This window comes from Cucumis melo, chromosome 5, assembly GCF_025177605.1.
Source record: "Cucumis melo cultivar AY chromosome 5, USDA_Cmelo_AY_1.0, whole genome shotgun sequence".
NCBI classification, from domain to species: Eukaryota; Viridiplantae; Streptophyta; class Magnoliopsida; order Cucurbitales; family Cucurbitaceae; genus Cucumis; species Cucumis melo.
Genome location: NC_066861.1, coordinates 13,306,856 through 13,333,177, shown reverse-complemented (window position 1 = coordinate 13,333,177; position 26,322 = coordinate 13,306,856). Strand labels below are relative to the sequence as shown.

Below are 26,322 nucleotides of genomic sequence, written 5' to 3'. Positions count from 1 at the left end.
TACTTCGGCAATCTCGGACCAATCGTCCATCTCTGATGACAGTCCTGAACCTACTCCAGACACCCCTCCTCGTCGTTCTACTAGGGTAAGGGAACCTCTTATTCATCTCCAAGATTATCACTGTTTTTTCACTATTATTTCTCTTGTTGAACCTACCTCTTATCAAGAGGCTAGTACTGACCCTTTATGGCAGAAAGCGATGAATGATGAATTACAGGCTCTTGAAAAGACGCATATTTGGGACTATGTTGACTTACCTCCTGGTAAAAGACTCATTGGTTGTAAATGGATCTACAAAATCAAGACTCATTCTGATGGTACTATTGAGCGATATAAGGCTCGTCTTGTAGCAAAAGGGTATTCCCAAGAATATGGTATTGACTATGAAGAAACATTTGCTCCTGTGGCTCGAATGACGTCTGTTAGCAGTTTATTAGCTGTTGTTGCTGCCAAGCAGTGACCTCTTCTTCAGATGGATGTTAAAAATGCTTTTCTTAATGAGACTCTTTCTGAAGAAGTGTATATGAAGCCACTTCCTGGTACTTCTTCTCCTCCTCACAAGGTATGTCTCTTGCGTCGCGCACTATATGGCCTCAAACAGGCTCCACGAGCTTGGTTTGCCACATTTAGCTCTACCATCACTCAACTTGGTTTTACTTCTAGTCCTCATGACACTGCACTCTTTACTCGCCACACACCCCAGGGAATTGTTCTCCTTCTTCTCTATGTTGATGACATGATTATCACTGGTAATGATCCACAAGCTATATCTGATCTCCAACATTACCTTGGTCAACATTTTGAAATGAAAGACCTTGGATCTCTCAACTACTTTCTTGGCCTTGAAGTCTCTCGCCGCTCAGACGGGTATTTATTGTCCCAAACTAAATATGCCTCTGATCTTTTAGCTCGCTCAGGAATCACTGACTCTAACACCGCTTCAACGCCGTTAGATCCCAATGTTCATTTGACCCCTTATAATGGTGTTCCTCTTGAAGATGTCAGTCTGTATCGGCAACTAGTTGGCAGTCTCATCTATCTAACAGTGACTCGCCCAGACATTGCATATGCTGTTCACATTGTTAGCCAATTTATGGCTGCTCCTCGAACCATCCATTTTACTGCCGTACTACGTATCCTTCGCTATATCAAAGGGACTTTGGGGCATGGACTTCAGTTTTCTTCTCAATCCTCTCTTGTATTATCTGGCTATTCTGATGCAGATTGGGCTAGAGATCCCACTGATCGGCGTTTTACAACAGGCTACTGCTTCTACTTAGGCGATTCTCTCATTTCTTGGCGTAGTAAGAAACAAAGTGTTGTCTCTCGTTCTAGTACTGAATCAGAATATCGTGCTCTTGCTGATACTACCGCTGAACTGTTATGGCTTCGTTGGCTTCTTGCTGATATGGGTGTTCCCCAGCAAGGTACCACTCTTCTTTATTGTGATAATCGTAGTGCCATCCAAATTTCCCACAATGATGTTTCCATGAGCGTACAAAGCACATCGAAAATGATTGTCACTTCATTCGTCATCATCTCTTGAGTAACACTCTTCTTTTGCAACCTGTCTCCACCACTGAGCAACCAACTGATATCTTCACCAAAGTCTTACCATCTACTCGCTTCAATCAATTGCGTACCAAACTCAAGCTGACAGCTACTCTGCCACCTTGAGTTTGAGGGAGGGTATTAATGTATATATATTTTACTGTAATTAAGAAGATATTATCTTATTTTGTATGATTTTGTATTATTTGTTACCTTTCTTACCTCATAGAACTTGTATTTATTTCCCTTTCTCCTTGATGTAAATACACAAGAAAATATTTAAATAATACTCTTACACAACTAATGACAATTTGATGTGGATGTTGCATTATGAGAAAATACAAAAGAATGGGGATTTATAACAACTTGGGGAGGAAACGTGCGCGCTGGGACAATACAGTTGGGCGTTGCAGCAATTGGTGGTAGTGTTGTGGCCCTTGTATTGGTGTCACGAAGTTGCTAAAGCTCTCAGGTCTAAGGCGTCGTGGCACGACGCCAATGAAGCCGAAATTATCATTTTGCAACCGATCTTTATTTGACCTCTTTTCTTTTGTTTTAGCTCGAAATTAAGTCCTTTTTGCTCCGTTGACTCTTTAGTTTCCCTAGATCGACAAAATAAGAAAATTGATGCATAAATATGATTATCTTAAGAATTTTAACCTAGATGAACTAACTTATGTCTTCAATTACATATTGGGATACGAAAATCTTCGATTGAGAAATGACGTTGCAATTTGTGATTGGTTCAAAATTTCTCTTTCAACATTTGCAAAGAGGTGCATAATCATATTCTTAAATTATTAAATGTTAACAGTTGCAAATTCTTTTATTTAATATATACTTTTTTAAAAGAAAACTCAAACTGCCTTTACAAAACAGTGATAAGAAAAATGGGTTTTCTAAAAAACATAACAAATTGGTAAATTATTTACACTGTATAAAACAATTTCGAAAACGAAAAAACTCACAGGTCTACAATAAAAAATGCCAAAAATACCCGTCAACACGCGATTAATTGGCCGTAATATATTTGGTACATTTGAGCCCACTTGCGCACACAATATAGTGTAGAGGGAAGCTCACTCACATTTTCTCCTATTCTAGAATCTTTATTTCTCTCTTAAAACGAAAAAAAGCAGTTATCTAAACCTTTCATCCTACTCTCTTCCAAATTTCCCTCTCTCACAAGGACTCCCCCCAGTCTTTCATTTCAATGAGTCATAGCAAAGAAGGCCTACTGAAGTAGATAAACAATGGAGGAAGAGCGTTGCAGCAAAAGTATTTTCTGCAAAGGCATAATGTCTTTATTATCTTTTTCCTTAATGCTTGACTTCTAAATTGCAAATACATGATTTCTGTACTTTTGTTTCAACTTTTTCTGCATTTTATTTTGAATCGAACCAAAGCAACTTTTGCTGACGATTTGATTCCTTCATTTATAAATATGTAGTTATTTAAAATAAGTAATAAATAAATAGAAAATAAACTATTTAAATATTAAAAATTTAAAAAGAGAAAGGGGTTGTTGATATGTCTATGCTATATGAACACTATTTCAGTAAACAAAATCCGTTCCAGAAACAAACTAGAGAGTTCTTAAAACTTCTCCCTATTCTTCAAGTTAATATCAAAGTTGTATTCTAAATTGTTGTGCAGAGTAAATCATCCATTCATATCAATATCGTGAAAAAATACCATCAAGGATTATTATTGAGTTGAATCTCTCCAAACGAACCAGCATGGCCATAACTCAATCGACTAAACTTAGACATTTATTTGAATCCATCAACCCTCACATTGTTCAACCCAAAAACAAAAGAAAACAAAAAAAGAATAAACAAAAACAAAAAAACTGCATCATTAACGAAGGATGATAAATGCAAGTAAAAAGAAAAATACATAGTAACGTTAACTGAACTGTGCAACACGTAAGCTGTGATACGGATATAATAAAGGATATTTCATCACCAATTATTAATATAAATTAGTTAATTAAAATATGGAGACAATGTACCTAGCCTATTTGATTTTAGAAGAAACCAAATATTTACTCACAGATTAATTGAAACATCAGGTGGACAAGAACACGCCAATAATGGAACCCCATGTATTTAATTCCTGAAAAAGGATGTTTTGATGTTCTCTCAGCCTTTTTGTTAAGGCAGTAGAAGGGGCCTTCTATTTGGACTCCCAAAAGATTATTTCACCTTGCTCCCCACATAGCCCAAGATCCTTTAGCCTCCTTTCTTGGTAATATTCCAATTGATCCAATTCCAGCTCCCTGTCTCTGAAAATTTGGATTATCTGCTGCAATACCCTTTTCTCCCCTTCTCTTATTCCAACAGCAATCCTCAATCTTGAATCAAGATTTTCTTCTTTTAGCTTCTCATCCTGCAATTCATTGCCGTTGTCAAATGAGTGAGAGTCAGTAACACAACTGTGTCAAGGCAGCTAAGCTAGGTTGGTTAAAATTTAAATGTAGTCTTTTCAACTTTGATAATTGTGTCCATTTAGTTCGTTATTTGAACTTGCATTGTGGTTCTGTATAGTCTTCGTTGATAGCAACCATAAGATGACATGCCATATTGAACAATATTGACCGGCATAATAACGATAAATTAAAAAATAGTGACGGAGACTTCACAATTGGACAAAACAAAGTAGTAACTACCAATATTTGTTCAATAAGCACGTCATACTTGTGTTATCATTTAAATCACAAAAATGGTATAAAACCACAATCCAAAGTTCAGAAATCTAACTGAACTTGCTAAGATTTAGAGACTATGTCGACATCTATTTGAGTTCCTTTTTTCTTTTTCATATCTACGAGTGTTGAGGTAACTTGTGCACACTCAACTAATCTCATGAGACATACTATCGAACCCTACTAATTCAAACATCAAGAAAACTTGTACTATAACGTACTGCTCATCCCCATATAAACCAACATGATCGCAATTCTTTTTTAAAATTGACAGCAATAATTCAGACTACCAGCCCCCTTCCTTCAACTTTGTACATATTTGTTTTCTCTTCTCTTCAACTTTGGAGAGGTCATGGTCTTCAGCTAATTCATTTGGATCTAAATAGTAGATTGTATAGGAATAGAGTTGGGCACCTTAGATTGTATAGAAATAGAGTTGGGCACCTTAACCTAAATCGTTTATGTGCAGAAATATGAGTGGGGACATCCTACACAAAGAGTTTGCATAAGATCGGACCATGAAATATTCACTTTTATTTTATAACATTGTTTTCTGTTTAAAATTGACTATCTCGATTTTGATGACCTAGGTAACTCAACCTTAATCCTAAACTAACTATTAATCCTTGTTTATTCGGGATTATCATTAAATCTGCAATGGTGAGGGCAACACAATAACATTGATCCATTAGACCTTCCATTTTAGGATAAGACCGAGTAGATAGTTGGAGACATAAGGTACAAGACGTAATTCACTTTTACGTGCTTCCTGAGATAGTAGAGAAGTTGTTTCTTTATGTGTTGGCTCCGGACTTGACAAGGGGTCCCACCCTCTCACCGGCTCGAGAGGTATTTGATTTAATGGTTGGATCATAAACCAATTGTTCATTTAGAGGATCAACGAAACTTAAGGAACAAGAAGTAACGTCAGGGCGGTATTTTAACCCAACCAAGATTACAGACATGGTTATACCAAATGGATACAAATATATCTATTATGAGGAGAATGCAACTACGGGCTATTGTAGAAAGTCTCGTTAATTGACGAATGTTGGTTAGCCAAGTTAAAGAGTTTGTTGGTTAATCTTGAATCATTGGAGCTCGTGATTGGTAGGTCCATTAAGTCTACTAGCTCATTATGACATAAAATTTAGAACACTTCAATCGACAAATTCAAATCGTTCAAAATGGTCGATAGAATAAATTGCCATTAATATTTAATCATATCATAAATTACAAATTGAAAGATAAATGATATTTAAATAAGATTTAAATAAGATATCATTAATATTTAATCTTAAGCAAGATTTAAATATCGAAAATTTGAAAAAAAGTTTCAAATTAGATGAATCGGATTGATTGGGATTAAGTGGATTTTTAATTAATTAAATTCTTTAATTAATTTTTAATCAAAATTAACACATCAAGGACAAAGGAAATTTTTTATTTTTAGTCAAAAGTCAAAATGTTGACCTCGGAAATCTAAGGTTGGCTTTGACCTTGAGTTAGTGAAATTATCCCATCCTCTTTCCACCATATCCATGGTGTTTAAGCTAGGTGCTTGGTGTGTTGTTCTTCGTCAATTTTATCCACCAAATCAACTTTGTTAAAGATTGTTGAGTGTCAAGTTAAAATGCAAATAGGATTTGCATGTCTTTTTTACTATATAATATATAATTTGATTGTGTTAATAACTTGATGAAGCTTATTGAATTTTTCTGAGACAGGGAGATCCTCTCTCCTCTTTCCTCTTTATCTTGGTGGTGGGTGTTTTTTGTAGGCTGGTGAGTAAGTGAGTTGACGGTAAGATCTTTAAGCCCTTTGAAGTGTGAAAGGATAGGGTGTCTCCTTCAAATCTTCAATTCGCGAAGGACACTCTTGTTTTGCTCCAGTAATGTTAATTCGTTCCTCCTCTTGAACCGTCTTTTGGCTTTCTCCAAAAAGATGTCGAGGTTGAAAATTAATAGAGGAAAGTGTAGCGTCTTGGATATCAATACACAGGAAGAGAAGATCACGAGTTGGACTGAGTGGATTGGTTGCGAAAATGGGGAGCTTCTCCCTTCTCACCTGGGCCTTCCTCTTGGGAACAACCTGAGAAGTCTCTTTCTGTAACACTGTGGTGGATAAAGTATGCAGTAGGTTGGTGTCTCATTGAGCTTCAATATCAAAAGTTTTTGTAATTATCCTATGGACTTAATTTTGTGTAGTTGGAATCTCCGGTAGTGGGAATCCCCTTTTTTGTGGGCTTGTTTTTTTCGTCCGTTCGCGTATTCTTTTAATTTTTTGTCAATGAAAGTAGTTTAATGTTATGAAAAAATAACGTATAAATGAAGATTCGATGGTTTACCTCTTCAATGGTGGTATGGTAGCCGGAAAGAGCCACCTCACAAGCATTTCGGACCACTTGACATACAAGCTCTTCATTTGCTCGACTAACAGGCATTTCAAGATGACCCCAGATAGAGTTCCTAAACAGAGATTCCAAAAGGAATGCATCTGTACCTCCAAGAGCTAGCAGCCGTAGAAACGGAAGCATTGCAGGTGGAAAAGGACGCTCCAAAACAATGTCAAAGTACGCAGTCTGACCGAGACCATTTGTCTCAGCGATATCTAGCTTGTCAGCAAAGAAAAGATCCGACTCTGGTATCTCTAACGTTAGTGTGTATACATTGCGGTCGGACTTTTGCTCTATGAACCCATAGTCAAGAGCTAAGTCTGCATTGCTCTTTTTTAAGTCATATTGAATAAACACCTGTTGAATATACAGTCAAAAGAAGGTTAATCCACTTTCAAAATATCACTAATATTGGTTTTCCTGAAAACCTTGTCGTAAAGTATATTTTTAAGGCCAAATTACATTTTTAGCTATCTTAGGTGAAAAATAAGAAAAATGAATAGACATAGGACCCATATTATGTTTAATGCAACAACTAATGCATTTTGGAAGTTCTCCGACTTATTTTTGAGTTCAACTACGGATTTTATACTTTAAGTTTCTGGTATTGGGGTTTTGGCAAAATATTAGAATTCAGAAGTGCAGCAGTCTAATATATGAAAAGTTTAAGGGAGTCATGGAAACTAAGTACTATATGAAAAGTTTATATCTTTAGTTTCAATTCGTTCAACTCAGAAACATTTTAAGTTTAGGTATGCTAATTCAAGTCAAATTTCCTTTTGTATTCTCTAGTTTGGAAGTGGAAAATAAATTGTAAGTAGTCAAGAGCTTTGAGAGTAACTTTGTAATTGGGGTTTGGGGAGATATCTCTGTGTGATTGTAATATTTTTCATATAGTAGAATTTTTGGTATTTTTCTTCAGTTTGGTGCAACTCCAGTAATTTTTGTGCATCCAGTTTTATTGCCTTCCTTTAATTTCTCTATTTTATTTATTTATTTATTTATTTATTTATTTTTTGCTTATTTCATAGGTAAAAGTGGGAGGTTTTTACCAACAGGAGGTTGGGTAAGTTTTGATTACATGATTGAAACGAAAGGACATAAAAGCAATTTAATCATCATTTTACTCATGAAAAGATCAGATCAAAATGCCCCCTTATCTTGTCTTGTCCTGTTTTGTCTCATGTTTTATTCACTACACATAAATTATAGATTTGGAATAAAAACTTCAACAAGCGAAAACTCCAACTATTAGTCATTACGTAGAAATTAATACTTCACCTGGTCACCAGCCTTCACAGAAAGTGGGGAGCGGAGAGAGAATAGGACATCCCATGAAAAGAGACCTGCCGGTCCTTTAACCTCCCATGCATGTTCTTCTGAGGTTACGTTAGCACTATGGTTGACCTGATTAATTACGAGTTGTGTTGACAGAGTTAAAATTTAAATTACAAAAGGACTGAAAAACTTTTGTTATGTGCTAGATAATAAACCATTGAGTTATGATGTTCTTGTAAGATACTGGACTTAGTCCATGATGCTAGATTTAGGTAGGCAATTGATTCGTGGTCTTAAATTTTCATGCTTCATTCATGGTTGGAAATCCAGATTTTTGTTTTGTGTTCTAATCCTTTAGTGAAGATAGGTTTGACAAATGTGCTTTTGAAAATTGTTCCATGTTCTTGGAGTATCCATATTTTGAATTTGATATTTTAAAAGGCAGACTTATATTCAAGAAGATAACAACTTTAATAAATATAGTTGTATTTGAATGTAATAAACTTAAATATTTTTGTGAAAATTAATATAAATATAAACTATATATTGTAAAATAATTATTATAGAAATGTTTTAACATAAAACATATTTGTAAAGAAGTTACAATAATTTATAATCAACCAAATATTTTATGGCTTCTATTAAAAAGCTACTTAAAATTTCCATGCATGCCTAATAAAGTAAGAGTTTGAGATCTAACCAAGTCCGCAAAGGGGATCAAAACAAGGTTTTGGCCTCTGAGTCGTGAAAATGCCCTTGATCTGAGTATCCCAAAAGCCCAAAAGAAGTCATCCAGTGTGATTTGTGATGGAAATAGATCTTTGTGGCGGAGCAATATCTCTTCTTCAACCTTGAGAAATTCACTCTTAACATATTCTTTTACATTCAAAGTCGTACTCAGAAGTTGGGTTCCTGAAAAGTTCATGAAGCATTAATGCTATAATCAATTATTAAATGATAATGAATAGCACAAGGAAGAGTCGTCTTCAAGATTAAAGCACCACACTAATTAATTTACGGACCAGAGCCACATCCCTAATCCTAAATATTCATAAGAAATCCACACATCAAAAACCTAACTCGTTTCTCGTTCCTAAAGTTTTACATTGCCGTCAAATAAACCCAACTTTGTACTGATTTTAGTGTTCTAGCCTCAATCAATTGAGATTGGGAAAGCATGGTAGCTTGTTAAGAACATAAAAACCGGAGTTCCAAATCAATGACAGACGAACCTTGGATCTCTGCAAGCTCCTCCTCAGACCTGCACTGAAACATCAAAACAAGCACTCCATCAACTCCACAATTATGAAAACGCGTCATAAAAAGGACAAAAACAGATTAAACAGTAAGAATCAAGCCAAACCCACCAAAACACTGTGGAATCGGTTTCCTGGGGGAGAATATCGAGGTAGCGTCGCCAACGAGAGTCCCCGTTGAGATTTTCTCTAATCAGAAACAGAGCAACAGAAATCCATGGTTTCAACCCACTACACACATTGCCAATCACGGAATCATTAACGGCGTCGGGATTTATCCAGAATCGTTTAGGAACCTCCAAAACGACCTCGTTCTTGGATAGGTTTTTAGTGGTGGCCAGTCCGAGGCCTTCGGGGAAAATTGCAGGCTTCACGTGAGTCTTAGAGGAGACCACGCCTTCCTGGCGAAGCCATTGCCAGAAGGTGTGAACGTTTGAAGGCAACGATGGATCTAAATCTGGAGAGGCGAGAGAAGTAACAGAGAGCCGTGGCGGCCGCTTTGACGGGAGTAAGAGGTTTGCTGGAGTGCGAGGAAGGGAAAGGAAACTAGAGGATGAAGAAGCTAAGGCCATTCCCATGGGAGTTGTAATTGGAGTGGCCATTTCGAGGTCGGGAGTTTCAAGCTTCTAGTAGGCCATTGGAGAAGAAGTGGATAAAATTTTGACGATTATGCACACGTTGGACTGGTACGTGGCCTGCATATGGGATAGGCTTCAGAGTTTCCACATCGGATGCACTTTGAGATATTTATTAAATATAGTCTAATTCTAAATTATATAAGTGATATACATCATAGAATTCTATAGTGATGAAGTCAATATTAACTAGTTTTTAATCATTATTTCTACATAATAAAACAATATTTAGATACAGAAAATTAATAACTTCTAAGTTTATGAATGATCAAAGTTGGTAGACATCATCATCTATTAATGACATTTTGTTAAATTTATATTTTATGCATATTAAATAATCGTAAAAAATTTATTAGAAAATTTTCAAAACCAGAAAAATCCACGATGAAAAATATCAAAAGTGTCTAGTCAACAAGATTAATTGGTCACAAGCATGCGTAATTTTTAAATATTTTATATTTGGTCAACGATCTTGTAGCAATAGCATTTAGATTTATATTTGGTGACAGAATCGTTTAGATTTTGCTACATGATCATATACCAATGTCCAACAATTTTTTATCCAAGATCATGTACGATCTTTTATATTTAGTACACGATCTTGAACCGAATAACCTTTGAAGAAAAAAAATAATACATGATTTATGATTGATTGAAAACAAAGATAATGATTTTTCAAAAAAAAAATTATAAAAGAAAAATTGCAGAAGAAGAAGATAAGAAAGAAGATGGAAAGGAAGAAGGAAGACATCGAAGTCGCACGAAATTCAAAAGCAGCAAGGGTAAACCTGGAATATTTTAAAAAAATGGTCAGTTTCACGAGCTTTTTGATTTTGTTACATTGACCGTAAAATATTTTGGTGTTTTATTATATTTATAAAAATTAACCTCAAATAATTGTAATTTTTTATTATAGAAGAAGTAGATAAAAAACATAATCTAAACATGACACAGCGTAATGCTAAAGAAAGGAGAAAAAATAAAAGGATAGAAAAATCATATCCGCTGTCCAAAAGAAGTTATGGGAGAGAAACTTTTGTTTTTCCTATTTGCCTTTTTTAGTCAAGGAAATTACATAAGATGACAAAAAAATTTAAAAATAAATAGTCCATAACACCTCTTTTTTCCATATTACAAATATGACAAATATATAAGTAATTAGATATATCAGACGACTATCAGAGGGCTATTCGCTTTTAAATTTGCTACTTTTGTAATTTAAAAAATATAGTAACATGGGCCCTATTATCATAAATGTTTTTACTATTTTTGCGAACGTCCCTAGTCATTGGTTATATGATTATTCTATGTAATTTCACATTTTAAAACCCTTACATGTAGAATTGAATCAATCTTGTCAAAAAAAGATTAATAGATTTCGATATACAAGGGTAGGGAACAATTTTTAAAAAAAAAAATACTAAATTTTGATATATTCACGATTAAATTTAAAAATTTAAAACAAAAAGATTTTGATATATTCATGTTTAAATTTAAAAACATTCTCTTTTTTTTTTTTTAAATTGAGTTTTATGTTCTAAAGCCGTGTGATTTGTGAATGTTAAACTATTCTATTATTCGATAAAATAGTTACTGAAGTATTATTCAATAAGTTGTTATTGAATAAGGAATTTGGTTATTATAAATTCAAAATCCAATAAACAAGATTTCTTGACTATAATATGAGCATTTAAACTTTATGTAGTGATAGAAATGTGGATCAAATTCGAGTAATAGTTTAAATGGTCTATAATATAAAAATAAGGTTGGACGCCTTATTCTGGAGATACAATGGATGTAACCCACTTTGTCTTTAGTATAAGCGAAGTGATCTTAAGATGCTCATGTAGAGACATGTAAGTGGAACATCCTATGCAATGAGGTAGTCACTTTTACTTTATAACACCATTAATTAACTCATTAAAAATGACTTTCTGAATCGTAAGATAATTATGAACTTATGTGTACTCGGGATTATTATTAGATTTGCATAAGTGAGGTGTAAACCTTAACTTAACATTTCTTAAGAATTTTTATGTTTAGAAAGAAAGCTAAAATTAGTAGAAGTTGAAGTCAAATTGTTATTTGGTTAGGTGGCCGAAGGTTTGAGAGGTTGGAGGCCAAGTGAAAGGAAGAAAGGGTTTTAATGTTGATTTTAGGCTAAGTGTTGGTAACCGGCGTTCTGGACATGGCTAGGTGGCTAAAGGTGTCATATGAACCTCTAAAGACATGTTTTAAACATTTTGGAAGATAAGACAAGGCATTTGTGTGTGCTAGGCATTGAGAACCTTTTTGTACTAAAGATTGTGTGTCATAGCAAGCCAAGGGTGTTAAGACTTTCTTAGAAGGTTTTGTAAGTTGAGCATGGAAATGAGATGTTTTAAATTATCCTTAGGTGACCAAAGGTGGTCTGTGGAGTGGAAAACAAGTATCAAGGGATTGTTAAATGATGGATACGAAACATGCACAGCGGATAAAAGGATCGAGATTTTACCTTAATTGCAACTAAACTTAATTTAGTGATTAACATGCATTAAGCATAACCCTAATTACACTAAATTAGGGTTAAAAGAAACACTTACCTTCGAAGCTCCCGATGCTCCAAATCTTCTCACGATCACAGACCTCAGACTACTACTAAAGTTGACCCGCTATACTTCGGACTTAGAACCGAGTTATGGGACCTGTTCAATGAAGAAAATAAAGAAAGATGGATGGAAATTGGGGAAGGAATTTTAAGGTTTGAGATTTTGGGAGAGAGAAAAACTTTAGGTTAATTTGTAATTCAAAATAGCAAAATCTTCTTCAATTTAAAAATTGCCCCTTAAATACACTATTTATATGCAAAATTTGCATGTAACATCTCATAATCCACTAACCATTGGTGGATTTATTCATTATTCTTCAATTTAAAAATTGCCCCTTAAATACACTATTTATATGCAAAATTTGCATGTAACATCTCATAATCCACTAACCATTAGTGGATTTATTCATTATTCCATTTTCTCTTAGTGGGCTTCAAGTCAAAAGTCAACATTTTGACTTTTTACCATTTTATCCATCTTGACTAATTATGGACTTCCGAGCATGAATCCACATTTATTTTCCTGAAATTCAAATCACATTTGAATATAAAGTCGGTCAAAGTTGGACTTTTTAAAGTAAAAAAGTCAACATTTTGACTTTTCACAACTTTGACCATTTCCATCAATTTCGAGCTTCTGAATATGAATCCATATTCATATTTTTAACATTTAAATCACATTTAAACATAAAGCCTTATGGGATGGCTATATCACATATATTCGTCGGTTTCTCTCTCTCTACCTAATTCGAACAATTAGAATTATTCCAACATGTTGTTCTAAGTTAATTCCGTATGAGGTAGCAAGGGAACCTAATGGACCTATAGATCATGGGCTTCAACGTTCTAAGATTAATTGGCTAAACTCTTTTAGACCTAGTTAATCAATATTCATTGACTAACGAGTCATTCTACTAAAGTCTCGTAGTTGCACTCCCCTCACTATAGATATATTTGTGTCCATTTGATATAACCATGATCAGTGAGTTAATCCTTTATAGGTTGTTCATAACCTCGACTGGGTTAAAAATACTGTTTTACCCTCGAGACTATATCTTGTTTCTTAAGTCCCATTGATTCATTATTGAACATTTGATTTAAGGTCCAACCTATAAATTAAATCCTTCTCAGATCAATGAGAGAGTAGGATCCCTTGTGCAAGACTTGGATATAGTCCTTAAGGGAAAAACATATCTAGTAACCCTAAAGCGGGTAGGAGTGAAATCCATCTTGCACTCTATGTCCCTAGCCATCTACCTAATCTTACCCCTGAAATGGGAGGCTTATTGGACCAGCGCTATTGAGATGCCCTCACCTATGCAGATCTAAGGATAATTCTGATTAAACAGAAGTTCATAGTTAGCTCAGGATTAAGATTAAGTACCTAGGTTATCATAAACAAAATAGTCAGTTTATATAGTCAACGGTGTTATAACTTAAAAGTAACTATTTCATGGTTCTAGTCTTATGCAAACTCTTTACATAGGATGCCCCCACTCTCATGTCTCTACATGAACAATTTAGGATCACATCATTTGTACTAACTACATAGCAGGCCACATCCATAGTGTTCCCAAAAAAAGGTGTCTAACCTTATTCATACACTATAGACTGTTTGGGCTATAAACTCGAACTTGATCCACATTTATGTCTCTACATAAAGTTCAAGTCTACACTAGATAGCCTTGAGACCTTAGTTGATTGATTCAAGATTATAGTATTCTATTTTCACTAATAAATCCTCAATAATCACTTTATTGAATAGAATATAATTTTAACTACAAACTACGAGTTTTAGGACATAAATTCCAACAAACTCTCACTTGGACTAAAACTCCTAGTAAGAGAAAATAATGTTGAATTTAGCCGTGAGAGAATTACTCATATGAGTACAATAAACTAGGGCATACGCCCAAACATTCTCCTATTAGTCCTAGTGCACAAACTTCGTAGACCTAAGCTATTTAGGTGACCTTCAAATAATTTAGCCGTGAAGGACTTTGTAAACCAAACATCCACGAATTGCTCAATAAGTATCGAGGTTACTACAACGTCACTACGATGCATAATTACCCAGATATAGTACACTTTAACTTTACGCTTTTTCACACTACTGCTCATTCATTTGGAGTGAGTACTGATTTCCATGCAGACTTTCTTATATTTTTAAAAATCAGAATCAGTGTATCCAATAAGGATCAGATCCTTAGCACTATACACGAGCATATAGTCTTTTAAATTTCTAAACTATTTTAGAATATACTTAACGACAATCCAACCTTTTTGGAATTCTGCATTTTATATCTAGACAACATTTTGTCTATATAAGATGCTTGAGACTGGCTAGTATACTGTTCTTGTAGTTCTAAACAATTTGGATCTTGAGAACACATTTTGCATTTCCAAAATTCTTATTTGAAAGTGCATAGCTAGTCATTTCTAGACGTTAGATAGACAATCTACATCATTCATTGCTTTTCATAAAGTCAATAGATCTTCTTAAACCATCATCAAGTATGACGATTTGATTTTTGATAAAACCAAGTAACAGTTAGGCTGATGAAGAATCCTCTCACTACTTCGAGGCACTCTCAACTCTTGAGAAGGATGTTACTTACCAGATTCCCTTGTTTTATCAACTACTTTAGTGGATGAACTAGGTTTATCTATAACGTCTTTAGAAATCCTAATACTAATTCACTACTTGGTTTGGTGATTTATGATAGGGTTTTCCCCTAAGAATCTGGTATTTGTCTATACAAATTTTTTATTCTTTGAGGATCAAAGAGCAAAGCTCATCATAAAGCAAACCATGCCCAACAATGCTTAGTTTCTTCTTTCTAATACACCGTTCTGCTTAGACGTACTAGATGCAGAGAGTTTTGACTGGATTCCATGCTTTATTAAATAGTCACGAAATCATAAGTCCACATAATCTCCACCTCGATCTGATCAAAGTGTCTTTTTACAGTTTTATCTAATTGAATCTCAACTTCAGTCTTATATTCTCCGAACTTTTCAAGAGAATCAGATTTGTGATGCAATAAGACAATTAAATGATCGTGTAAGAAAGTATTAGACGATTGTATAAGAAGAAAACGATCATTTAAAGGAATAAACGATCACGTAAGAGGATTGAACGATCGTTTAGAAGAATAAGGTTCTCAAGGTTATAATTCTCAAATCAGTGAAGTGGATTCCATGTGTCTTAAGCATATTGCATGTATTTTGCTGCTAAGCAAGAGCATGCAAGATTATAAGAATTTAAGTAGTGATTAATCCAACTTAAGATTAATATAAATAAGAGAAGAGGACAAAAGGAAATGATTATTATTCTGTGATTTTACAAAGAGAAAAGCTAGAGATCGTTAGGTAAGAAGAAGGTTGGAGAAGAGTGTTGATCAAAGAGGGAAACTTAGTACAATGAGTGATTTTCTAAATGATTAGAGATTTCAAAAGCTTTTCTTTACAAGTCTTATGATTCATGTATCTCGACATGCACATTTATGATTTATGAAGACAACGTTAATGCTATGTTTAAAAGTTAAAGTTCATGTTTACTGGTATTGCATTGTATTGAGAGTAAACCATTAGTCATATTCCTATTAATGAGCTAGCTAATTATATGCACATAATGACTCAAGGCAACCATGGGATGAGAGGACCACATGGCAGTGAGAAGCTGGCTAATACGTTGAGATTAAGGAGCGTATTAAGCTTAGCGACCCAAGCAACGAGAAATGAACCAATGAAATCTCAAAAGATGCTAATGATCGTGAAAGGACATCACAGTAGTCTATATGAGGGATGGTTCATGTTCTTGGTGGAAAGGAATATGAATGACTAATGTGTACTTATGTGTTTTGAAATGCATAAATTAATTGAGGTATTGAGCCTATGTTTAAATGAAAATGATTTATGAATTGCATTCCAAAAGATTTTTTTTAAAACTTCACTCACTAAGTCTTTTACTTACGATTTAAGTTTTTCCTCCCCCAGGTTGTTAGAAAGCTAAGCAATCGTTTAGAAAGGTAAACGATCGAGTTGAAAGGTAAACCATTGGTGCTAAGCGATCACTTAGGTGGCTAAGCGATCGTGTTAAAAGGTAAGCGATCGGGGCTAGGCGATTGTATAAGGAGCTAACCAATCGTTGAAGGCTGAAGATTATGAAGACTTTTGACATTTCCTTGTTAAGCTCTTGTTTTGAGATTTGTATTTTATACTGTTATAGAACTCTTGAGCTTATATGATTAACAGTGAAGTTCTGTGTTATTTTTCCGTTGCATATGTTTGGTTATGGTTGTGTTATTTCTAAAGTTAAGTTAAGCAATGTTAAGTATATTGGAGCAAGGCGTGGCAATTTTGATGGCTAGATTAAATGTTGTAAGCTCTAGAAGTTTAGTGAAGTTTTATGAAACTTTTGCAGTATTTTTGGGCAAGGTTGAAGATGGCCAAGGCATCAGAATGTAAGGCTTAGGGCATGCGTGCATTTGAAGATAAGAGATTATCTTAGGCTTATAACATCTACACTACATGGCTAGCAGACAGTTAGGCGACGTGGAACACACGCCAAGGTTGTGAAGCAGGTCATGTGTGCCCAAAGGCATCAGGACATGGCATAGGCACATGACATGCCGAGCATAGGGTAAACATGCGACTAGGCACCCCTGAGGGCCTGTGTGTGCTCGCATGCTGCCTATTGCCCATGCTAGTGGTTAGATGTGTTATGACACCATTTTTGGGCTGTTTTGGTGTTTTTTAGACTTTTTTAGTTAAGTTTGATATTTTTCATTTTAGAGGATTAACTTGTACTTAAATTCTCTACCTTCAAGTCAAGAAAAGATAAGAGGAGTTTTAGTCCAAAAGGATTAGCTATAGTCTATGAGTGACAAAATGTGTTTTAAACTTAATTTCCAAACTTGTTTTACTAGGATTATGTGTTAAACATGCTTTGAGTAAAGGTATTTAAGTTATATTTTAGTTTTATATTAATAATTTTTAAAGCATGAGGATAATGTTTAGAAAGTATTGAAAAGTTTAAAGCATATTGATGAGATTTATAAAGAAAACATGCTTATGCTAGTTTCTGTTGGAATTTATGTTCTAAAACTCATGTTTGTAATTATATTATATTCAATAAAGTTATTATTGAGAAATTATTAGTGAAATTGAATACTATAATCTTAAATCCAATAAACTAAGGTCCTAAAGCTATGTTGAATAAACTTGAACTTTATGTAGAAATATAAACATGGATCAAGTTCGAGTATATATCCTAAATAGTCTATAGTATACAAATAAGGTTGGACATCTTATTTTGGCGACACTATCAATGTGACTCGCTTTGTAGTTAGTATAAACAATGTGATCATGAATCGTTCATGTAGAGACATGAAAGTGAGGGCATTCTATGTAAAGAGTTTACATAATACTGAACCATGAAATAGTCACATTTATGTTATAACGTTGTTTATTAATTAAAATTGACTATAATGACCTAGGTAACTTAATCTTAGTTTTAAACTAACTATGAACTCTTGTTCACACAAGATTATCCTTAGATTTGCATAGATGAGAGAAGCTTATAATTAGCACTAGCTCAATAAGCCTATCATTTCAAGGGTAAGACCGGATGAATAGCTAGGACATAGGTTGCAAGATGAAATTCGCTCCAACCTAATTTAAGATTAGTATCTAGGTTGTTCCCTTAAGGACTGAATCCAAGTCTTAAACAAGAGACACACTCCCATTGACTCGAGATGGATTTAGTTTATAGGTTGGACCTAAAACAATTGTTCAATAGTGGATCGGTGGGTCTTAAGGAGCAAGATGTAGTCTCGGGTGTAAAATAATTAATATTTTGACCCAATCAAGGTTACGAACAACCTGTGAAGGATTAACTTACTAATCATAGGTATATAAGATGGACACAAATATGTCTATAGTGAAGGGAGTGCAACTATGAGACTTTAGTGTAATAACTCGTTAGTTAACAAAAGTTGATTAGCTTGATCTAAAAGGGTTTTGCTAGTTATTTGAGATTATTGGAACTCATGATCTATAAGTCCATTAGGTTCCCCTGCTAGCTCATAAGAAATAAATTTAGAACAATATGATGGAATGATTCCAATTGTTTAAATTAGGCTAGGAGAAAGAAACCTACAAGTATATGTGATATAATTGTCAGTTATCAGATTAGAGATAGAGCTTTATGTTTAAATATGATTTAAATATAAAAGTATGAATACAAATTCATACTCTAAAGCTTAGAAATGATGGAAACAGTTAAAGTGGTAAAAAGTCAAAATTTTGATTTTTGACTTTAAAAAGTCAAACTTTGACTGGCTATATACTTAAATGTGATTTAAATTTAAAAAAAATGAAATCAAATTCATGCTCATGAGGTCAAAATTAGTCAAGATGGACAAAATGGTAAAAAATCAAAATGTTGGCTTTTGACTTGAAATAATCAAAGTTTGACTTTGACTTGAATGGTCAAATAACCATTTTGTCCTTTGACTAAAGTTAGTGGGAAAATCCAACATGTTGTTGGATAATTCATAGTGGGATATGTGGTTGCATAAGATGTTGACACCAAGCCCACTAAAGCTTATTAATGGTTAGTGGATTGTGAGGTGTTAGTCTTTGGCGATTTAATTACATGCAAACTTGAATGTAATTTGTTGATAAGAAGAAGATTTTTTTTTTAAAGAATAATAAACTTCTACCATTTTTGCTTGCATTTACTTAAAAGGAAATCACCAAGTTTTTTTCCAATATTTTACCATTCCTAAATTTCCATCTCTCTCTCACTCAAATCCTTCTTCTGTCGGGTCCCACAACTTAGTTCTACGTCAAGAGAATAGTGGGTCAACATTAGTGGTGGTCCGAGTTTGTGATTGGAGAAAATTTGATTGATTCATAAACTACAAAGGTAATTTCTTGTAAACTAGGGTTATTCATGTTAACTAGGGTTATGCAAGTTAACTAGGTGTAGTTAGGGTAACATATCGATTCTATTTTTGCTGTGCTTGTTTAAATTCCATCAGTTTACAGGATATTTGAGTTGAGAATGTTTTAGCAAAGCTTGTTTTGCAAAGATATAAATATTTTATTATGCAAAGAGTTATTTTGTGAGACTCGTGTCTTGTAAAGAAGGAATTTTGAAGAAGAAAACATTTTTAGGCATTTTGAAAGGCAGATCGCGTTAAGGCTAGGCGACGTGATAAGACTAGTATGTGTTGAAGCTCAACGACATAAAGTTAAGCGTTTTGGCGTTACTTCACAAAAGAAACAGGCGAAGGAGTTAGGAAAATTCAGAAAATTCTCTAATCGTGATTAGATAGTGGGCAACGTGTGGTGTTTAAGCTAAGTATTTTTAGGAAGGATATTAAACTCACAAACGTATAAAACTTCAAGTAGAAGTGAAAGGACCGAAGAAAAGAAGGTTACTCTAAAACTTTACTAAGAACAATTACTTAAGTGCTATCTTGTTGAAGAAGCCTCTAGGCGAGAAAAAGGGACTTGGAGTTGGGTGATTAAAGGAAAGAAACTTAGTATTTTTTTGAATGATTTTCTTAAAAGAACGAACATAGCTTTTTAAAGTTTTAATTTTAAGTCTCATGTTGTCTTTGTACTTGTTGAAATTTCTTAATGTTTATAAGAAAACTTGTTTATATAAAAAAGAAGTTCCTAAGCTAAAGTTTCTATTTGACGATTGAATGAAAAGTATGTATGTAAGTAAAAACTCTTAGCTTTATCCCTATCATAAGCTAGCTATTATTTATACATAATGAGTCAAGGCAACCATCGGGTGTACGAACTACATGGCAGTAAGAAGTTAGCTAATGCGTTAAAAGAAGCTTATTGAGTTAACAGCTTGAGCAACGAGAAATGAACCAAGAAATTCTCGAAGAGATGCTTGTGTTGATTGATAACTTGTAGAAATAAAATTAATTATCGCATTTTATGTAAAATAATGAAGTCTTATTGCATAGGAGTAGAAGAAAACAAAGAAAAAAGTAAGTAATTTGATTAACTTATGTATTGCATCTTGCAAAAGAGTTTCATCCCTGTTTTATTGTGTTTTACATGTTTTTATCACAGGATAATAGGCAAAAAGAAGTAAAGCTTGATGATAGAATACTACGCGAGGAGACACGTCCAACCAATGGGGTTACAAACAATCAAGCTAGGTGATTTGATACACTAGCAGACAATTTTAGTTGGTACGAATGTCAGAAAAAGGACAAAAGGACATCTGCGCGATGTTATTGCAGCTTTTCAGAAGCATTAATGATGCGTGGATGTCTTGTGAACATCACTTCTCACATATAAATAGAAGCCTCTACTTCAGAATTGAGTGTGCAATCTTTGGCTGGAGAGCAAGTTCATACTCATCCATTCTTTATCCCTTGAGTTTTAGATGAGAGCTTAGAATAAACAGAGAGGGAGTTTTTCCCCTTTACCATTTCTCCCTTACAATCAAGCAAAAATCAAAGCCAAGAAGTATGAGAAATCATACTATGAGGCTTGATACAGTTCCCTGAATCCCATTTTCTATTATTATTGTATTACTGTGTAATATGTACTCTATGGTTGAGAGGCCTAAAGATATGTTATTAATAGTAATGTATTTGTTCTACCATTCTCCCATTTCTCTTCTACTATCTATGTTCAATTTGCTTTAATTAGTTCATAAGTAATGAAATGTGTTTTTAACAATAGAGAATCTTATTGTTTGTTTTATAAGTTGTGTTTAGTTATACATGGATGTCAACATGTTATGCATTCGAGAGAAGGACAATGATATTGATCGTAATCACCTGACAAGTGAGAGCATGTAGTTAACTAAACAAGCAGCGAGGATATTGTAGTAATGCAATCTTGTAGTCGAATTTATCCTTCAAATAAGTTGTAGAGATGTTAACGTGTGCGGTGAAAGCACCCAAAAGGTTGCTCGCCTTAATTAAGGATAAATTATTGATGATGGAAACAAGATGATTAGATATAAATCACATATTAACTTGAAGTATTTGGAACCTGAAAGGCGAGCAAGTATGGCGAAGGCGACGATTGGTCGCTCGCCTTAGTTCTGAAGTTAATACATGATTTATATTGTCTTGAATTATTAATGAACAATTCATTATGATTAGTTGATTAAGCATTCCTTCCAACCATGCTTGCAAGCTGAGTTCATTTTCCATTTCATTCTTCGCCATGTTCACCTTGCACTACCAAAAGCACCTTAGTGTAAATAATTAAGGTTAAATTATACTATTCATATTAATACACTGTATAAATTATACCGCATGAGTTTAGTTGTGCGAGAAGATCATTAGGAGCATTAATTCCTTGTGTTTGACTCAGGACTTACTAGAAAACCTCTCTTTGCTTACACTTAGGTGATGGAGTGAAAAACTTGTATTGCACACATATCATTAGAAGTTTGACAATGCACAAATAGGACTGCATCTTTTATTGCATAATCCTATTTCAGTCTCCTAATAGTCACTCAATCAGAGCCTTAACCTGACATACCCATGAACTATTGCATATGCACATAAATTAACAAGCAATGATACGGTCATCACAACAGTCTATGCGTGTGGGAATGATTTATTTTCTTGGCGAAAAGAATAAGTAGAGGCTAATATGTGTTTTATGTTTTAAATGAGGCATCGTGAGCTTGTTATGAAAATTAGTACGTGTTGTATACCCAAAAAGAATTTCTAAAACCTCACTCATTAAGCATTTGACTTATGTTTTAAGTTTCCCTTCCCCATGTATCTAGGGTGTTAAGGCCAAGTTAAGAAAGAAAAAGGCCAAGTTAAGAAAGAAAAAGGCAAGTAGCCAGCCGTTTAGTTTTGGACTCTGAGAAGGCAGTACCAGAAATTGGAGGCCTAAAATCTTTGTTTTAGTTTTGTTTGTGAAGAAGATGTAATCTATACTGTTCGCATGCTAAGTTAATAAAAAAAAGTTTGTTTTTATTATCTTGTGTTACGAAGTTTGGCACCTAGTAGTTTAATATGAAGACCAAGTTAGGTGTTAAGATGAAAAGATAAAGATTTAAGTTGAGCGTTCTGGTGTTCCAATTAGAGGCACCAGGGCTGCTTAGGTCGTGTTCCATCCTGTAATGATTGATATTTTTTTAAAGCTTATGATTGAATAAGCATGTTTTAATCTACACTCGAGACTTATATTTATTATAACCTTATGAGGGAGGATATTATGTGTAAAGGATTATTGAGACGATGGTATCAAAGGATTTATTGAGATGATGGTCTCAGAGGATGAACTAGTAGCATTGATTGTGTTATGCTATTAGGATCGAGATTTAGGGTTATAGTATTGATTTAGCTTTGCCATGCCCAAGGATCAGTTTCAGAGTATAAAAAGGAGAAAGAAGACTTCAGTAATTGTTTTTAATATTTTGCTAAAACTTTGCTATTACTCATTGTTCTATAAAGTGTGTTTGTTAAAAAGAAGTCACTCATTAAGCTTTCTATTTTAATTTATGTCCTAAAACTCGTTGCTCGTAGTTTAAAATTATATTCTATTCAATAAAGTGGTTATCGAGGACTTATTAGTGAAAATTAAATACTATAATCTTAAAACCAATAAACTTATGTCCCAAGGCTATCTAGTTTAGACTTGAACTTTATGTAAAGACATAAACGTGGATCAAGTTTGAGTATATGGTCTAAACGGTCTATAATATATGAATAAAGTTGAGCACCTTATTCTGGAGACACTATGGATGTGACTCGCTTTGTAATTAGTACGAACGATGTGATCTTGAATCGTTCATGTAGAGACATGAAAGTGGAGAGATCCTTAGATCTGTATAGGTGAGAACCACTTAACAACATTGGCCTAATAGGCCTCTCAATTTAGGGGTAAGACTAGTTGGATGGCTAAGGACATAGGGTGCAAGAGAGAATTCACTCATACCCACTTTATGGTTAGTAGATAGGTTGTTTCTTTAAGGACTGAATTCAAGTTTTAAACAAGGGACCCCACCCTCTCATTGGTCGAAGAGGGATTCGGTTTATAGGTTGGACCCAAAACCAAATGTTCAATAGTAGATTAGTAGAACTTAAGGAGTAAGATGTATTCTCGGGAATAAAATGGTATTTTGACCCAGTCGAGGTTATGAACAACCTGTAAAAGATTAACTTACTGATCATGGTTATATCAAATGAACAAAAATATATCTATAGGTGAGGAGAATGGAACTACAAGACTTTATAGGAATGACCTGTTAGTTAATGAATGTTGATTAGCTCGACTCAAAAGAGTTTAGCCAGTTAATCGCAGATCATTAGAGCCATGATCTATAGGTCCATTAGGTTCCCTGCTAACTTATATGAATAAACTTAGAACAGTATGATGGAATAATTCTAATTGTTCGAATTAGGTAATGAAAGAGAAATTAGCAAATATATGTGGTATAGTCGTCAGTTATCAATTAGTGATAGAGCTTTATAGTTAAATGAGATTTAAATATTAAAAATATGAATCCAAATTCATATTCAAAAGCTCGAAAACACCATATTTTCCTTGGACTAAAGTTAGTAAAGAAATCCAACATTTTGTTGAATAATCTCGCTAACACTTAGTGGGACAAGTGCGTAAATCGGATGTAAATATTTAGTCCACTAAGAATGAGTGCAATGTGAGGTGTTGATCAAATGCAAAGGATTTACATGCATTTTGCATGTTATTTTTTTTATAAAATGTTTTGAAAAACCATTTTCAAAAAACTTTTGATAATATTTGAAATTATTCATTTTAAGTTCGTAAAAAGATTCCACCTCTCTCTCTTAATTCATTCACTTATTTGGTCCCATAATTCGGTTTTAATTTCGGAGAATAGTAGGTTAACACTAGTGGTGGTCTCAGAATCGTGTTTGTGAGGAGATTACGAGGATTGGAAAGCTTCAAAGGTATGACATTCTAATAACTCTAATTTTACTTAATTAGGGTAGTGTTGCATGTTAACTTCTAAATCGTTTAAATGCATTTAGGGTAAAATTGATGTATAATTCCACTGCAGATGTCTACTACTTTTCATCACTTTCTAGCTCACTCTCTCAAAATGTTTTCATTTCTTAGGTAAAGATCGTTGTCCGAGAGCCGAGCTTATTGCTGCTAGTTGTCCATTTTGTCCAGTAGGTTTAAGTAACTACTTTCTTTTGACGAATATGTGTGTCTATATGTTTGTTATTAAGTTAGGCTAAGTCCTAGATGTTGTTGACATTAGAGATCCAGTTACTTAGTTAAGGTTTGGTTGGTCAGTTTGTGTTGGTATACGTTGGCTTTACGCTATCTCTTATAACTAGAGAGGATGCTAGGGAGAGGGTATGATATAGGGTAGCTGAATAACGCTAGCCCAATAGATCTGATTTTATGAGTAAGACCGGATGGATAGTTGGGGACGTAGGGTGGAAAACGAAATTCATTTTTGCTTGCTTTTATGGTTAATAAATAGGTTGTTCCATTATGTGCAAACTTTAGGTCTTGAAAAAATTGTCTTGAGAGGGATTTGGTTAAACAAATTATTCATTAAAGGATTAGCTGAGGCTTAAGAATATGATGTAATCTCGGGAGGTAAAATGGTAAATTGACCTAGTCGACATTATGAATAATATGTGAATTGACCAAGTCAGTATAATGCCGACTAGGTCAATTTACCAATTATTCATTAAAGGATCAGTTGAGGCTTAAGGAACAAGATATAATCTCGGGTAAAAAGATAAATTGACCTAGTCGACATTATGACCAATCTGTAAAGGGTTCACTCACTAATCATGGTTATATCAAGTGGACACAAATATATCTACAGTAAGGATAGTGCAGCTACAGGCTATTGTGGATAGTATCAATTAGGTAATGAATCTTGATTAGCTTGGTTAAAAGAGTTTAGCCAATTAATCTTGGATCGTTAGAGCTCATGATCTGTAGGTCAATTAGCTCCTTCTACTAGCTCATTGTGGAATTAAACTTAGAGCGTAGTGATTGAGAAATTCAAATCATTTGAATTTATTAAAGATAAAATTGTTAATAATATTCGATATAATTAACAATTACGAACTAAGAGAGAAATGATATTTAAATAAGATTTAAATATTGAAAATTTGAATAGAGATTCGAATTAGATCAATTGAATTGGTTATGCTTGAGAGGAAAATAATTTATGAAAATTGTTTACTTAATTATTTAATTTCTATTTAATTGTTTAAAACTAAAATTAATTTTAAATTAATGCATCAAAGACAGAGAAATTTTTTGAATTCTAGTAAAAAAAAATCAAAAGTCAAAATTGACTTTTGACCCTTGAAAGCCAAATGTTGACTTTAATCTTATGTTAGTGGAAAATTGCACCCTTAGAGGAATTATCCCAATTTTGGTGAATAACCTATATGCTTGATGTGTTGCTCTTCAATCAAGTGATCGACCAAATTCACTTACTTAATAATCACTCGGTATCAAATTAATTTGCATGTGATTTGGCTATATAATTACACAACATGATTGTGAAAAAGGAGGATGAATTTGAGTGAATTTTGCTAAAATCACTTGTGTTCATTGATCTCTCACTTTAAACTTCATAAAATTAATCACTAAATTTGGTCTTACAACTAAGCTTTAAACCTAAAGGATAGTAGAAAAGACTTGGGCAATCTTTGGTATATTGGTGATCAACATCATTAAACAATTGTAGGTTTTGAGCTACGAAGATATTGACACTTGAACATTGAAGAAAGAAAATATTTTTAAAAAGCAATCCTATTTTAGCTCTAATATCTACTTCAAAATTTTTTATTTATATAAATCTATATATCTTAATTTTTTGGTAAAATATAGAATTAGAATATCAAATTTAACTTTCCTCCATAAAGAGTTATAGT

At 33.8% G+C, this 26,322-nt stretch overlaps 2 protein-coding genes across 2 annotated transcripts; one reads left to right on the top strand and one right to left on the bottom strand.

Moving 5' to 3' along the window:
- The first annotated feature begins 472 nt into the window (after positions 1-472).
- Positions 473-1,546, top strand: LOC127149543 (uncharacterized mitochondrial protein AtMg00810-like). The gene has a single exon (XM_051085324.1). It carries the CDS (start codon positions 473-475, stop codon positions 1,544-1,546), a length of 1,074 nt encoding a protein of 357 aa, XP_050941281.1.
- A 1,883-nt stretch (positions 1,547-3,429) lies between these two features.
- LOC103485765 (ribulose-1,5 bisphosphate carboxylase/oxygenase large subunit N-methyltransferase, chloroplastic) lies at positions 3,430-9,932 on the bottom strand. The gene is made up of 6 exons (XM_008443466.3): positions 9,299-9,932; positions 9,164-9,192; positions 8,632-8,843; positions 7,935-8,060; positions 6,606-7,010; positions 3,430-3,942 (listed from the first exon to the last, which is right to left on the bottom strand). Exons 1-6 carry the CDS (start codon positions 9,787-9,789, stop codon positions 3,730-3,732), a joined length of 1,476 nt encoding a protein of 491 aa, XP_008441688.1. The 5' UTR covers positions 9,790-9,932; the 3' UTR covers positions 3,430-3,729.
- Between the last annotated feature and the right edge of the window lie 16,390 nt (positions 9,933-26,322).